Source organism: Verruconis gallopava, assembly GCF_000836295.1.
Source record: "Verruconis gallopava strain CBS 43764 unplaced genomic scaffold supercont1.12, whole genome shotgun sequence".
In the NCBI taxonomy this organism is placed as follows: Eukaryota; Fungi; Ascomycota; class Dothideomycetes; order Venturiales; family Sympoventuriaceae; genus Verruconis; species Verruconis gallopava.
In genome coordinates, this window is record NW_015622148.1 from 648,186 (window position 1) to 661,840 (window position 13,655).

The 13,655-nt window shown below is 48.6% G+C and overlaps 8 protein-coding genes across 8 annotated transcripts; 4 read left to right on the plus strand and 4 right to left on the minus strand.

Moving 5' to 3' along the window:
• Positions 1-8: 8 nt before the first annotated feature.
• PV09_04425 (uncharacterized protein) lies at positions 9-1,362 on the minus strand. The gene is made up of 3 exons (XM_016357768.1): positions 1,100-1,362; positions 769-1,047; positions 9-716 (listed from the first exon to the last, which is right to left on the minus strand). The coding sequence occupies exons 1-3, from the start codon at positions 1,205-1,207 to the stop codon at positions 120-122; spliced, it is 984 nt and encodes a 327-aa protein (XP_016214560.1). The 5' UTR covers positions 1,208-1,362; the 3' UTR covers positions 9-119.
• A 285-nt stretch (positions 1,363-1,647) lies between these two features.
• Positions 1,648-3,272, minus strand: PV09_04426 (uncharacterized protein). The gene is made up of 4 exons (XM_016357769.1): positions 2,906-3,272; positions 2,728-2,855; positions 2,522-2,681; positions 1,648-2,460 (listed from the first exon to the last, which is right to left on the minus strand). The coding sequence occupies exons 1-4, from the start codon at positions 3,100-3,102 to the stop codon at positions 1,788-1,790; spliced, it is 1,158 nt and encodes a 385-aa protein (XP_016214561.1). The 5' UTR covers positions 3,103-3,272; the 3' UTR covers positions 1,648-1,787.
• A 149-nt stretch (positions 3,273-3,421) lies between these two features.
• On the plus strand, positions 3,422-5,969 carry PV09_04427 (transketolase). Its single transcript, XM_016357770.1, has 4 exons — positions 3,422-3,686; positions 3,745-3,854; positions 3,917-4,914; positions 4,964-5,969. The coding sequence occupies exons 1-4, from the start codon at positions 3,508-3,510 to the stop codon at positions 5,840-5,842; spliced, it is 2,166 nt and encodes a 721-aa protein (XP_016214562.1). The 5' UTR covers positions 3,422-3,507; the 3' UTR covers positions 5,843-5,969.
• Positions 5,970-6,346: 377 nt separating this feature from the next.
• On the plus strand, positions 6,347-7,463 carry PV09_04428 (uncharacterized protein). The gene is made up of 4 exons (XM_016357771.1): positions 6,347-6,527; positions 6,577-6,861; positions 6,927-7,087; positions 7,144-7,463. Exons 1-4 carry the CDS (start codon positions 6,460-6,462, stop codon positions 7,413-7,415), a joined length of 786 nt encoding a protein of 261 aa, XP_016214563.1. The 5' UTR covers positions 6,347-6,459; the 3' UTR covers positions 7,416-7,463.
• Positions 6,886-8,429, minus strand: PV09_04429 (uncharacterized protein). The gene has a single exon (XM_016357772.1). The coding sequence runs from the start codon at positions 8,389-8,391 to the stop codon at positions 7,456-7,458; it is 936 nt and encodes a 311-aa protein (XP_016214564.1). The 5' UTR covers positions 8,392-8,429; the 3' UTR covers positions 6,886-7,455.
• Positions 8,430-8,585: 156 nt separating this feature from the next.
• PV09_04430 (uncharacterized protein) lies at positions 8,586-10,380 on the plus strand. Its single transcript, XM_016357773.1, has one exon. The coding sequence runs from the start codon at positions 8,651-8,653 to the stop codon at positions 10,124-10,126; it is 1,476 nt and encodes a 491-aa protein (XP_016214565.1). The 5' UTR covers positions 8,586-8,650; the 3' UTR covers positions 10,127-10,380.
• Positions 10,381-11,464: 1,084 nt separating this feature from the next.
• PV09_04431 (uncharacterized protein) lies at positions 11,465-11,932 on the plus strand (the record flags this gene model as incomplete). Its single annotated transcript, XM_016357774.1, has 3 exons — positions 11,465-11,589; positions 11,639-11,778; positions 11,829-11,932. The coding sequence occupies 3 exons, from the start codon at positions 11,465-11,467 to the stop codon at positions 11,930-11,932; spliced, it is 369 nt and encodes a 122-aa protein (XP_016214566.1).
• A 275-nt stretch (positions 11,933-12,207) lies between these two features.
• On the minus strand, positions 12,208-13,281 carry PV09_04432 (uncharacterized protein; the record flags this gene model as incomplete). The annotated part of the gene is made up of 1 exon (XM_016357775.1): positions 12,208-13,281. The coding sequence occupies exon 1, from the start codon at positions 13,153-13,155 to the stop codon at positions 12,208-12,210; it is 948 nt and encodes a 315-aa protein (XP_016214567.1). The 5' UTR covers positions 13,156-13,281.
• Positions 13,282-13,655: the final 374 nt, after the last annotated feature.

Genomic DNA, 13,655 nt, shown 5'->3' on the forward strand with positions numbered 1-13,655 from the left:
CAGTCGACCTCTGATATTCGCCAGTAACGTGAATCAATTGTAAGCAAATTCAATGAGCAATGAATAAAATTTTATACTGAGTTTTTCAAGATTTCTCTCCTTTAACTCGTATACACAGCTTAAGCGAAGATTCTCAGTGGCTTGTGCAGATAGAAACCTGGATCATTGAATCTCAAGCCCTTATCCAGAGCACTGATAGAGTCAATCTCCTCCTTGGTCAAATCAAAGTCTGTCACTTCCAAATTTTGCTTCAATCGGCTTTGATTGTTTGATTTTGGAATGACGGCTATACCGCGTTGCGTAGCCCAACGAAGTAGAACCTGTGCTGGAGTTCTGCCAGTCCTTTCAGCCGCTTTCTTGACTACCTCTGCATCAAACAGAAGTGGAATATCTTTTGCACGCGCCCTGAAAGCTTCCGGTAGTTCCAGAAAGGACTGTGGTCCAAAGCTTGAGTACGCCGTGATCGCAATGTTCAGGTCTCCTCCCAACGCAATGAGTTCGGGCTGAACAAGGTACGGATGATGCTCAATCTGCAGGACGGATATCGGATGGCGGGCATAAGTCTGTATGTCGTACAAAGTTTGCGCTGAGCAGTTTGAGACGCCTATCGATCTGGCAATTCCTGAATCGACAATCTCTTCAAGTGCCTGCCACGTCTCGTGCATAGGAACCTTTGCCAGCTCGATCTCCTTGTGGTCAACGTCGGTCCACCAGGCCTGATATTGATTAGCACAACTGTCCTCAGAAAGCCTGAAATATATGGCGTACTGGGTATTTGATCTTTTCGGGGTCCACGTATTTCAGTGGCACTGGGAAGTGGATGAGGTAGAGATCTATGTAACCGAGCCCCCAGGCTTTGTTCTGCGACTGAGCCGCTGCAAGTGCATGCTCGCGTTTGTGATAGTTGTTCCAGAGTTTTGTTGTAACGAATATGTCCTCGCGTTTCACTATGCCCTCACTGATAGCTCTGCGGATACCCTCGCCAGCTTCGGCTTCGTTCTGATAGTCATACGCGCCGTCGAATAGTCGATACCCTGTTTTGATGGCCTGTGGTTGTCAGCTTGCAGAAAAAATGGAAGGGGCAGCTGCAAATTCATACATTGTACACTATATCAGCAGTCTGATTAGCGGGTACTTTCCACAAGCCAAATCCCACCAAGGGCATTTTGTGGCCAGAAGCCAGGACTTTCACCTCATTCGCCGACATTTCCACTAAGTCAGACTTTTGCAGCGGTCTTGGTTGGGTGAGATGGAGATCAAAGTTTGATGATTCAAAAACAAGATCGATGGATTTGTTATAGCAGGTGTTCTACTTTTCCAAGCGGTAAGTTGAAGCTTTCTGATCCACGAATTTGTGTCCCGCCGCCCGCGGTGTTAAGGAATGCCTAATTCGGCAAGCGCAGCCCACGGAGAAAATCGTTTGCAAGGCGGGTGCCAGGCTGCGGGGTGGGGTGCTCCGGAGATGGCAGGCGCGGAATCCACACGCTTTCGTCACGCCCACCAAGAAAAAGCGAATTCTGAGTTCTTCGCTCTTCCCAATAGACGGCGTCGAAAGTATGCGAAAGAACAGTCTCCATCACGCTTCTTGCACTCTGCACCTAGCCTCCTCTCAAAGAGACTGCTTAGAATGCTAACATGACAACGAACCGGACGTCGTATGCAAAAGCTGCTAGCCCTAGAGGACAGATTGTCCCTGTAATGTGCAGGAAACATATGCAAACATTGTACACAACGTGAGGTTAGCTTCTCTGACGATGAGGTCTACAATGTCAGTCCTCTTGCTCTATCTACAAGAATGCATCCTGTTCGTCAACAATTTGCACTTTGATGCTTCCCTTCGATATATCCGCACAAAGTTCCAATGCTTCCAGTCCATGCTCAAGCGGAAACGTGTGCGAAACAAGTTTCTTAAGGTCCAGGATACCACCACTCAGGCATGCTATGCCCGCCGGCCACGTGTCGCGGTAGCGATTGATGAATTTCAGGTTGATTTCAGCCAGCGACAGATGCATGAAAGGAAGGTTGTTCATGATCTCACGACCAACACCAATAACCATGACGGTTCCTCCTCGCCTAGCTGCGAATGCAGCAGTGCATATGCTGTTCTCGACTCCGGTGCATTCCAGCACCGTTTTGGGTGCTTCGTATTCCGTTTCTCCATACAGTTTGCGGATCGCTCTCGCATTGCCTTCAGCGTCTAAAGACGAATCGACTTGATATGTCATACAACTCGGAACAAACTCTTTAGCAAAGCTAAGACGGCCGGCATCTAAGTCTGTTATTACCAGCGGATGCGCTCCTGAGGCGCGAGCTGCTGCCAGCGCAATCAGCCCTATAGGTCCAGCGCCGCAGATAAGTGCTCCTCGTCCCAATCCAAGGCCAGCCTCTTCGATTCCATGCAGGACTACAGAGAGCGGTTCAAGAAGAGCACCTTCGGCAAAACTAAGATTGCTTGGCAGCCTAAGTCAAGTTCAGTGTCAATGTCCTTCTTGATATCCGTAAATGTAAGGTAACCACTAACTTGTGAAGCCATTTTGCCGGATGCACTTTATAGCGCTGAAGCGTGCCGTGATAGGGAGCGACACCAGCGAATTGAACATCTTCGCACAGATTGTATCGGCCATCCATACACAAGAAACAGTCTCCACAAGGCACCCCGGGCTCCACTGCCACTCTGTCACCTGCGGTCGATTAACGCCTACTCTCCGCGAGAATGGTAAATCTCACCTGGTTGAAGATTTTGCACGCCCTCGCCGCATTGTAGCACAACGCCTGCTGCTTCGTGGCCGAGTATGCAATCACAATTCACGACGAGTGAACCTATTCGACCTGTTTTCCAGAAATGAATGTCTGAGCTGAGTGTTGTCAGTTGGTGTTCTTAACAGGAGTTATTCGTTAACTTCACCCGCAGATTCCGGTCGCCTTGATGTGAACCAAGACTTGCCCTTTGCCTGGAGTTTCTATTGGAGCCTCGACCTTTTTTATTTGTTTGTCGGGAGTTACTTGTATGGACGGATTAGACCGATAGGACCTGGGTGTGACTTTTAGAGACTGGACGTTGGCGACAGCTTGCTGCTCGCTCGTTGTCATTGTGCCTATCATGATGAAGGGAATGTAGGTACACAGTAAACCTTTGTACCTGGTGTAGCATGAAATAAATCGTCATAGAGGTTCGCTGTCAAAAGCCTAAATCAATAAGAAGGGACCTGATCGACCGTTTTTGTTTTTCGTTGGAAATCGGGATTTTGCGTTCTTAACCGAGCATATATTGTCGCCGATGACAACGGTCCAGCTTTGATTCGAGCTGCGAGCTTGTTATGCGTGACGTAGGCTAAACGTTCCCAATATGGAAGTCGTAGGCGCCGCTACAGCTGTTGTCAATCTGCCTACGATGATGAAGTATTTAGACACGGATCTCGGCGTGAGATATGAACATGAGTTTTGCGAAGCTTTCAAAGTGCTACTAAGAAGTGGTCTCATCCGTCTCATCAGTGTCGACAATCAAAAATGGCTCCAGGACTTGTTTTTGCGCCCGTTGTTGACGGCCAGCCCGCAGCGAAGTCGGTGTTGCCAGAAGGATCATTCCCTACAGGCAATGAGCTGATTTCAAAACATGATATAGTTTTGAAGACCTTCAGACTTTTGATTGCTGACTTGTGCGAGCAATTCAAAGGAGGTCATCCTGGGTGCGCGCAAGCGCTGCATCTTGATATAGATCTTACAATGCTAACGATTTGCGCTTAGCGGGGCTATCGGCATGGCAGCAATCGGAGTTGCGTTGTGGAGATACGTAATGCAGTATGCGCCGCACACTCCAGACTTCTTCAACAGAGACAGATTTGTTTTGTCGAACGGTGCGTGCAGATTTTATTCCGGAATGACGAGTGTCGCCTTTCGACCGCTAACGACGTATTAGGTCATACGTGCCTTTTCCAGTACACGTTCCTGCACCTCACGGGCTACAAAGCCATGAATTTTGATCAGCTCAAGTCATACCACTCTCAAAGAACGGACTCTCTGTGCCCAGGTCATCCCGAAATAGAAATTGAGGGCATAGAGGTTACCACTGGGCCGTTGGGCCAGGGCGTCGCGAACTCAGTTGGTTTGGCTATGGCTAGCAAGCACCTTGGGACAAAGTTTAACCGTCCGGGGTTTCCTGTGGTCTCAAATCATATCTGGTGCATGATTGGCGACGCGTGTCTTCAGGAGGGCGTTGCGTTGGAAGCCATTTCATTCGCCGGTCATCTTCGTTTGAACAACTTGACGATCATTTATGACAATAATCAGATAACATGTGACGGCTCAGTCGATCTGACCAATACCGAAGATGTCAACGCGAAGATGCGTGCATGTGGTTGGGACGTCATCGATGTTGAAGACGCAAACTTTGAAGTCATGGCCATAGTTGAAGCTCTAGAGAAGGCCAAATCATCTGCGCATAAGCCCACTTTCATCAACTGTAGAACGGTCATTGGTCTTGGAAGCGCAGTAGCCGGCCAGGCGCAAGCTCATGGGGCAGCTTTCGGTGAGAAGGATGTGGAAGCAATGAAAACGGCGGCAGGATTCGATCCGAAGCAGAAGTTCGTTGTTCCCGACGTTGTTCGCGAGTTCTTCGCAGATCTGCCAGAAAGGGGCCAGAAGATCGTGGAACAGTGGAATGACCTGGTTAAAAGATACGCCACGGAGTATCCCTCCCTTGCCGCCGAGTTCCAATCGCGGTTCCGCGGCGAATTGCCATCTAACTGGGAAGATCTCGTCCCAAACTCCTTTCCCGAAAAGCCGACGCCATCACGCGCATCCTCAGGCCTTGTGTTGAATCCCATAGCCAAGAATGTGGATGCCTTCATGGTTGGGACGGCGGATCTATCTCCATCAGTCCATATGACTTGGCCCGGAAAGGTTGATTTTCAGCATGTATGTTCGTGAAATGAATCATAAACTGCAGCACTAACGACGACGATAGCCTGACTTGCGAACCAGTTGCGGCATAAATGGAGATTACACCGGCCGGTACATCCACTACGGCGTCCGCGAACATGCAATGTGCGCCATATCCAATGGTCTCGCGGCGTACGCACCAAACACCATAATCCCAGTTACGTCGTCCTTTTTCATGTTCTATCTGTACGCCGCACCAGCGGTACGCATGGGAGCTTTACAGCGACTTCAGGTTATTCACGCTGCGACACATGATTCAATTGGCATGGGTGAAGATGGTCCAACTCATCAACCCATCGAACTTGCAACTCTGTATAGAGCCATGCCGAACCTCCTCTACATTCGGCCAGCAGACAGCGAAGAAACTGCCGGAGCCTGGATCACAGCGATCAAAGCAAAGAATACTCCTTCTATCATCTCAACGTCGAGACACGCCGTTCCTCAGCTGAAGCAGACACGAAGGGAAAAAGTGGCCCTTGGCGCCTATGTGCTTGAGGAGGTGGACGACGAAAAGCCAGATCTTACGCTCATCGGTGTTGGCGCAGAGCTGTCTCACGCCCTTGCCGTTGCGGAGAACCTCCGAAGAGATCGGAACCTGCGCGTCCGCGTCGTCAGTTTTCCGTGTTGGCGGCTTTTCGAGCAGCAACCTGTCGAGTACAAACGAAGTGTTCTGAAGCGACACCTCAGTATTCCTGCCGTCGCCATCGAGCCCTACGCGCCCAACGGCTGGGAAAGATACGCCAACGCAGCGGCAAGTATGACGCGCTTTGGACATTCATTGCCGGGGACTGCGGCGTACAAGTATTTTGGATTCGACGTGGACGGTCTTACGGTGAAAGTTGGAAACTATCTAGATGCAATTGAAAGGGATCCTGTTCTTCGGACGGAATTTGTAGAGTTATAATCTTCGCTTGTAAATATTAGTGTCATCTTGATCTCAGGCTAATTAAGACACTACAAACTTCGATCTAACAAATAGAGAACGCACCGTTTCTTCCCCTGCGTAGATATAGCGGCATTGTACCAGTAGATGGGAGGCACACCGTGTTTTAGTAAAGGCCAAGTTCTTACACAAATACATAGACTGCGGTTGGCAGAACGCTAAAAGCTGTTGAGACTAATAGTCCGAACAAGACGTGACGCGACGACGGCAAGAAGACGAACCGAGATGGGGTGAACGGTTGCTTTCTAATTGCGTAGGAATATAAGATCAAAAATTCTCGCCTTCCACATCTCCATAGCCATCTTTCTCGCATTGCTTACTCTGGACAAACATAATATCACAGCGTGGAACGGCAGCAGCTGAAGCAAACTATTTTGGTTTCCGACCAGGAAAACGCATCACTAAAGCCGGGGTTGTTTTGTGGCCCCGGCAAGAGGAAAAGCCAACTTAAGTTGCGTTAAAGCGGAGTCGAGGACAAACCAGTCACGGGACAAGTTTTGTACAGCCGCCGATGATTCTCACAACGCTCGCCAAATCCTCGACAGCGGGTGATTCCTGTTTCACACCAGAAGAAAAGAATGGCGACTCACGAGAAGGACAACAGCATAAGAGGCAAACTCTGCCTCATCACAGGCGCTTCTGGCGGGTAAGCTCGTGCCCTCCCACCGGCGGCTCGCGCATTAAGATCAGAACAGGATCGGCCGAGCAGTAGCCCGACAATTCATTCTTCAGGATGTTGATCTCGCACTTCATTACTCGTCCAATCAGTTGGCTGTTGAGGAACTTGTGGCACAGCTAAGACATGATCATGCCACCCATCGCGCAGATGACAAATATATACGTATCACCACGCATCAAGCTGATTTAAGTGTGGCCGACGAAGTGTTACGGCTGATAGAAGACGTGAAGAAGGGACATGGGAGAGGCGTTGACATTCTGGTAAGCAATGCAGGCAGAGGGAAAAGGATTACGGACATCTGGTATGCGACCATTACATCTGCATCGTCATATTTGGAGTCCGAGTAGAATTGATGGCTGAAGTTAGGGACATTCCACTCGAGGAATTTCAAACTACCATTGCAGTGAACTTGACTGCGTCGTTCCTACTAACGAAGGGTGTGGTTGAACACATGAAGCAAAAACGCTGGGGCCGAATCATCTTTGTAAGTTCCATCGCTGCTAAAGGAGTTGGTATAAATGGCTGTCGTAAGTACTACCAACTTGCCACGCTTCCGCTATTTGTTATCTGATATGCCACCAAGACTATGCCGCGTCCAAAGGCGGTCTCACGTCCATGATGAAAAACTTGGCCTCGAAGCTTGCACCATATGGCATCACGGTGAATGATGTTGCACCCGCGATGATTGGCGATACTGGAATGATTCCCAACAAAAACGTTGAAGGGCTGCCGGATTTACCGTTAGGCCGCTTAGGATATCCAGAGGAGGTTGCCAACGTGGTCATGATGTTTGCGACAACAGGATATGCGACAGGCCAAAGCTTCCTTCTTGCAGGAGGCTTAAATCATAAATAGATGTAGGCTTCCATAAAGCCGACGACATATGACACCTGCCTCATATCGCTGTACCACGCTCAAAGTTCTCCCTAATGTCCGCCGTGTACTTGTCGTAGAAGCGGTTGAGCTTCTCGTTGAATTGCTTGTTCTTGTGGTTGATGTACGTGACATCGCCATTCTCATCCAACTGCTCCTTGTTTCTCTGCCTTCTTCTCTGCAGCCGTACTTCCTCTGCCCTCTTGATGTCGTTCACAAGCCTGTCGAGATTTTCTTTCGTCGGTTTGCTTGTAAAGTCCTGAGGCTGATCTGCCGTCGATAGGAAACTGCCATCACGATCCACGGCGATTAGCTCGCCCGTTTCAGTCTCAACAATTTCCAGACCGCCATTGGCGGCGGCTTTCTGGATCGCCTCCATCTTTTCTCTTTCATATGCCTCCATATCCGGCTTGAAGTCTCTCATCTGCCGCTTGTACACCTTCTGGGCTTCGGTGTTATAGTCGCTAAAGGCTACATCTTCCCTATTCGCCTTCTTCTTCTCCATTCTCCTATCCCATTTTTCGCTTTCCTCTATAGTCCAGTCCCATGCGCGTTTGCGCTCAAAGTCCTCACCTGCAGCTTCAGTGTCGTCCTTGAGCAGTTTTTGTGAAGCGATGGCGTTTTTGCGATCAAGCTTTTTAACAAGCTCGGGGTCGATCTTGATTCGATTATTTTCGCGTTGAACTTCTTTAGCGTTCTGTTTGACGCCGTCTGCTTGACGAGCCTTGAGTGCCTTAAATCGGGCCATACGGTCGGAAGTTTTGGTGTCTATGGAGACGGTGGGACCAGAGCCTTCTGCTGCTGGAGTCTGTGATGTAGATATGTTCGCGTCTTCGCCCTTTGGCACCGGTTCTTCACCAGTAGATTGTACGTCCTCGGTTTCGATGAAGCGACGCTTGGTTGAAACTTCATTGTCATCTGCAACAGGAGAAGTCTTGCGTTTGCTACTCAGTACCATCGTGAAGGATATTATGTAAGGACTCAAAATAAATTGATATGCAGCTCGTCGCAAAGTGGTTGACGCAGGTCTTGTTTTGCAGCAGCATCACCCCAGTGTAATGCCTTGAAGCCTTAGTCTAGTGGGTGGCGCTAAGTCATGTGATAGCGATTCTACGTCTTTAACGTCGTCTCCAACCTGCTTTTGTCCGCCAACCGAACATCGACTTACTCTTGTCTTTGCTCATGGATCAACGTTGGCTTTTCAATCTGATTGGCTGATGTTGCAAGTACGTAGAACCTTATGTTCAAAGACCACTCATTATAAGGCGCGAAGCCTGCTCTCATACTATGCTCGCTCTCAAAGTGCGGTTCCGAACTCACCTGATGTGAAGTCCGCCACTCTGGACAATGTGATACTGACACCTGGCAACCATTGGAATGGCTACAGAAGACCTCAGACAACTCTGAGTCCCCATGAACTGTTGCGGCAGCTCCGACCGTCTAACGTTGAGCCTGATCAGACTTGGGCTGCGTATGATGCTGACAACATCAAGCGGATGCGGGAAATCTATGTCACACCTGCTTCACGCGTCGGCTCTCAGTATTACAAAGTAATGGAAGAAATGCGCCAGATTGAGACCGAGGCTTTGACAATTGGTCGAGAAATAGCCCGTCGCTGCAGGGACGCTACTCTGTTGCGTCGCGCCTTTCGTTACCTGTTCGGAAGATGTCACACCGTCCGCGATATCGTCCACGTTCTTGCCATAGCATTTCAGCGAACAGCTTCTGCCACGGAGTTACAGTACCTGAGTTATCCAATCATACGTGCACTTTTCCGAGCGCGGGTGTATGCCACCGACTTACGAATCTTTTCACTATGCTATGCCTTTATCCTGAGAATGGAAAAAGCAGGGCTGGCTGCTGACGACACCATTTTCAATCACTGTGCATTATTCGCTGCTAGATCAAGGGATCCCAAAGCAATGCAGAGAGCGTTGTGGTTGTTTCGGAGTAGAGGCGTGAACATGACTTTCAAGGCCTTCCGTGCTATTATAGCCAAATTTAGCATCGGCCGTAATGGTTATGGTGAGCTCCGTAATGGACGCTGGAAGCGAGAAGACGTTCTCTCAGTGCTTCTTGGTTTCGATGGAACGCATATCAAGGGGGGCAACGTGCCTGACCACCACCTCGGAAGCTTTCTCAAACGCGATGAATGGGGATATGTCATAGCTTGGCTCCAAATTTTAGGACGTTGCCGCACTGCCGATCTCCTGTGGGAGGAGTGGATAACTTATCGGTCTGTTTCCTTAGATCATCCCATTCTCCGCGGCCACAACAGTCGACAGTCGAATCCGGAGAGAAGACGCGAGCGTCTATACACGATATTCATCGACCAAATGCTGATTGCAGGTGATGTGAGTAAAGCCTGGGCAATTCTTCATGAAAGCAAACTCGACTTCTGGAGCTTGGAAATCGAGACTCGTGCAAAGTTATTCGACAATGCGGAGGATTTGCATCTTGCGATTGCTGCGTTTGAAAATCGAGACAGCCTCAAAACGGCATTGTTGGAGAAATATACTTACGAGTTGGAGCGTATTGAGCGGGCACTAGGGATCGCATGGAGAAGTGACGGAAAAGGGGGAGGAAGACATGTCGTACCCTCTCTTGAGGAAATGGAACTGAGATTTGAGGAGTTAAGCCGACCAGATTTCGGGCGTGTCTATGGATATTTTAGCGAGCCGGTAGATGATTAAAGCCAAATTATTTGAATTCATGGTTTCTCTCAACCCTGCGGGTGGAGATGTCATGACCAATCATGTTGAGTCCTTCTGAGTACTTTCGCAGTCGAGAAAGTATTCAGACCAGAAGGTAGCTGACTTCAGGACCGGCAGTGGTATTTGACGGCCTATAAAGGCATATATTGATGAGAATTTAAGCCCAGATCGCCAGTCATTCACATAAGCTGAGGGCAACTACATCGTTCAAAATAAAGAAAGCGCTCTTTGGGTAATGTCCTTCAGTTTATGTTTCAATTTCGAAAAACCGCCACCAATTGACCATCCTCCTCCTGCTCGGGATTAGATCTACTTATCTCATATCTCTCCGAAGATAGACATGAAGTCAAGTAATCGTTCCGAGCTCCCATCGCAGTTTGCCTCGAAAGTTGACCTACCACATCGACCATCTCCCTCGGCTATTGCACCAAAGCTTTCCTTATCTCTATTCTTGCTGTCTCTGTTTTGGTCAGCAGTCGAATAGGACAAGTCTTCCCAGGTTGTTTAGTTAAACACTTCGAACCACAGTTGGTTGACTCTGACGGCCATATTTATCTCCCAACAGGACGGTCTCATAAATACCCCAACAAGCGAAGTCTGGTACACGTGGTGGTGAGTGTGTTCTACCATGTGATTGCTATGACAGCTTGGATATCTGAAATAAAAGCTGATTGTTTTGATCTTCCTAATTGCTGTTAGTTCTGCACGTTTCAAATCCTGAGGATTCGAAACAGATCCTTCCTAAAAGTGACACATCTAGTCCTTCTACAAATGATCGCAAGAACAAATGAAAGTGTGTTTCTCAGCCATGATTTCAGTAATTGTGCAATGCTCCCACAAGTTCAACATGTGGGACAAATGGCGCACGCACGGTGTAGCAATTCAATAATCCGAGAGCATAAAGAACAGAGGAGAGATACATGAAATCTTCGCAGATGGGATAAGTAACGAAAGCCGCTGCAAGTGATTTCCAAACTGATCAAAATCCATTTGATAGATTGTTTCATACATGTCGCTGCAGCCGACTTAGGATGTTCTGCAGATGCGAACATAAGCGGATTTTGAATCATTGTCATTGGATTGTGTGGCTCGATCCTCAGACGTGGAAGCCCGACGCCAACCACCTTTACATCTTGGTGATTAGGATTTACTGCCCGCGTGACAGTTACCGAGTGATTGATAGCAGTATGCCACCTGACATCGCAAAATCTCAGCTATAAAAATCTCCTGGCCACTCCGTCCGGGTTAAACTATTCAAACCACTCGATTATCACTTCTTTACTGCCGCAGAATTAGACCTTGATCACATATATCAAAATGCTAGCGACAGAAGTTGTGATCCAAACCATCCTCGTCCTCCTAACAGGCTTAGGCTTTGCTCTAGAACATGGTCCTAGCTGCATCATGCCTTCAAATCTCCTCGAGTACACGAACAATCAATGGTTAGCTGCTCTACAAGCATTTCTGCGAGCTGAATCTAACAACATCCAGCTCCGGTACCCCTGCCGACCAGAGCTATTCATGCTTCAAGCGTGACATCGTGGTCCATTACGACACAAAGGCTGTAAAACTTGACAATGGCCAGGGGTGCTGGTACGGCTTCTCCGATTTTGACGGAACCTCATGTAGCGGTTTGTTGTTCAGGCTCGGCTTTTGATCTTTTGCGGGCTAAATTCTTCAGGTACAAACTTTGGCAAAGAATTTCCGAACTACTGCATGAAAGTCCTTCAGCCTCGTCCAGATGGCAGTGTCCTCAAGTGCTTCCGCTGGTCAGAGTCTTGCTAGAAGCACGGAACCTGCCTCGCTTTACATTGCGCAACTGCATAAGTACATTTTTTACCGACATTATATTGAACCTCTAAAATTCAAATCTGGAATCACACTGAAGAATGCAGTCCGGAATGCTTAGGTTCCAGTGCACGGGGCCTCACCAACTTAGAAAAAGATATGGTTCTTCGTCACGTCCTATCAAATACAAATATGCTTAGAACGAGGCGAAATGGATGACTTGACAAAGTCCAAAACGAACATGAGACGAGACTCTTTAGTTCATAGGAATATCAACTCAAATAATGACTATTCTCTTCCATGAACGCGTGTATTGCGTCTAGAGGAATGCCTCTCCTCATGCCAGTAGTCTCATCCCAAGACGAGTGCAGGCCTACCAACTTACCCGTCTTGCGATGAGCAAGCGGTGCACCACTGTGGCCCCAGTACGTCCAGCAATCGTGCTGTAGCGCCCCGATCTCGAAATTATCGTGTAAGTTCTGCCCTTGGGCATAGCCATGAAAGTTTCCGGTGCTCACGTAGAGCGTGTCGTAGTTTGTCTTGAGGCCTGGGAGGGATGCTTCTAAGTCGGTGCTCCCCGGATGACCGACGCATAGAATCCGCTGTCTGATTTTCGGCTCCTGTGAGGAGACCTGCGCAGCAGGGAACGAAGAGTCGTGCGGTGCTTGGGCAGCCACGATTTTTAATAAGGCTAGATCGCGTCTGGCATCCCATGCGATACACTTTGCTTGTATTATTTGACCAGAGGCAAAGAGCATATAGTGAAGCCTTTCCAGTTCGAGCTCGCTTTCTGTCTCAGCTACGCAATGTGAACACGTGAGGAGTATGCCTTTCTCCGAGATACACACTGCTGTGCCTGCCTCCTCTTGACCAAATACCAAAGTTGCTTCAGCAATCTTCTTAGTCGAAGCATGTTGGTCTGGCAATGCTACACTGTTTTTACGAAGCCAATCTTGCTTCTTAAGGAGAATTTTCAGATCCAAAGGGCTAAGGTCGACGTCATCGGCCTTGAGATTGGGCGGAAGTTCGAATATAGCAGACTTAGGTTCCTTGGGAGATTTGCTGGGTCCCATAAGATTCGACTTGTGTGGTGAGAGCAGTGACATGTGCGCGGTTGTTTGACATCTGCCGTAGTTGGAGCCCTTATTATGGCACTTAACTTTTAGCCTATTAGATCTTCGTGGCAGATCCAGTCTTTTGCGCGAAGGTGAAGTTTCCATGGCAGCTATCAAGATAATAAATCATGGAAAACCCCAAGTGTGCTCATATATCCCAGTCGGCTAGGCATCACAGAGCTTACAGCTCTGCTGCCTGTGCCGATTGATGTACTGAATCGCGTAGTGGTGGTGGATGCTTGGCACCGACATTGACCACAATGACAAAGTCCTTTTGCGTCACGCCAGTTCCACGTGATGCATCTCATCCCTTAAATTTTCAAAGAAATTAAATATGGAAATCGATTTCTGGACATAAGGCTGCCGTGAGGTATCACACAGCTGTCGACCACACCTGTGTGGTTGTCCCCGTTTTCCCGTACGTAAGGCCAATCAGCGTGATTTGCGGAGACGACGAGCGGAACCATCGTCACCCTGGCCGATTTGCATGTCAATTGGAGAAATCCGACCCAACACAAGCATTTGAACGTGATCTGGAAGAAGGTGGCGTAGAATGATAAGGAATATATAAAGTTTGAGTCTGGAAAACCCCGCCGTCCTTCCGG

Excerpts from the sequence above, each read along its gene's own strand:
- PV09_04425 (XM_016357768.1), bottom strand. The coding sequence starts at position 1,207 with ATGTCGGCGAATGAGGTGAAAGTCCTGGCTTCTGGCCACAAAATGCCC. Across the intron at positions 1,048-1,099 it reads CTGCTGATATAGTGTACAAT|GCCATCAAAACAGGGTATCG; the intron begins GTATGAATTTGC and ends TGACAACCACAG. Across the intron at positions 717-768 it reads CCGAAAAGATCAAATACCCA|GCCTGGTGGACCGACGTTGA; the intron begins GTACGCCATATA and ends AATCAATATCAG.
- PV09_04426 (XM_016357769.1), bottom strand. The coding sequence starts at position 3,102 with ATGATAGGCACAATGACAACGAGCGAGCAGCAAGCTGTCGCCAACGTC. Across the intron at positions 2,682-2,727 it reads CGTGCAAAATCTTCAACCAG|GTGACAGAGTGGCAGTGGAG; the intron begins GTGAGATTTACC and ends AATCGACCGCAG. Across the intron at positions 2,461-2,521 it reads CCGGCAAAATGGCTTCACAA|GCTGCCAAGCAATCTTAGTT; the intron begins GTTAGTGGTTAC and ends AACTTGACTTAG.
- PV09_04427 (XM_016357770.1), top strand. The coding sequence starts at position 3,508 with ATGGCTCCAGGACTTGTTTTTGCGCCCGTTGTTGACGGCCAGCCCGCA. Across the intron at positions 3,687-3,744 it reads TTCAAAGGAGGTCATCCTGG|CGGGGCTATCGGCATGGCAG; the intron begins GTGCGCGCAAGC and ends ATTTGCGCTTAG. Across the intron at positions 4,915-4,963 it reads GAAAGGTTGATTTTCAGCAT|CCTGACTTGCGAACCAGTTG; the intron begins GTATGTTCGTGA and ends CGACGACGATAG.
- PV09_04428 (XM_016357771.1), top strand. The coding sequence starts at position 6,460 with ATGGCGACTCACGAGAAGGACAACAGCATAAGAGGCAAACTCTGCCTC. Across the intron at positions 6,862-6,926 it reads AAAAGGATTACGGACATCTG|GGACATTCCACTCGAGGAAT; the intron begins GTATGCGACCAT and ends GGCTGAAGTTAG. Across the intron at positions 7,088-7,143 it reads AGTTGGTATAAATGGCTGTC|ACTATGCCGCGTCCAAAGGC; the intron begins GTAAGTACTACC and ends TATGCCACCAAG.
- PV09_04429 (XM_016357772.1), bottom strand. The coding sequence starts at position 8,391 with ATGGTACTGAGTAGCAAACGCAAGACTTCTCCTGTTGCAGATGACAAT.
- PV09_04430 (XM_016357773.1), top strand. The coding sequence starts at position 8,651 with ATGTTGCAAGTACGTAGAACCTTATGTTCAAAGACCACTCATTATAAG.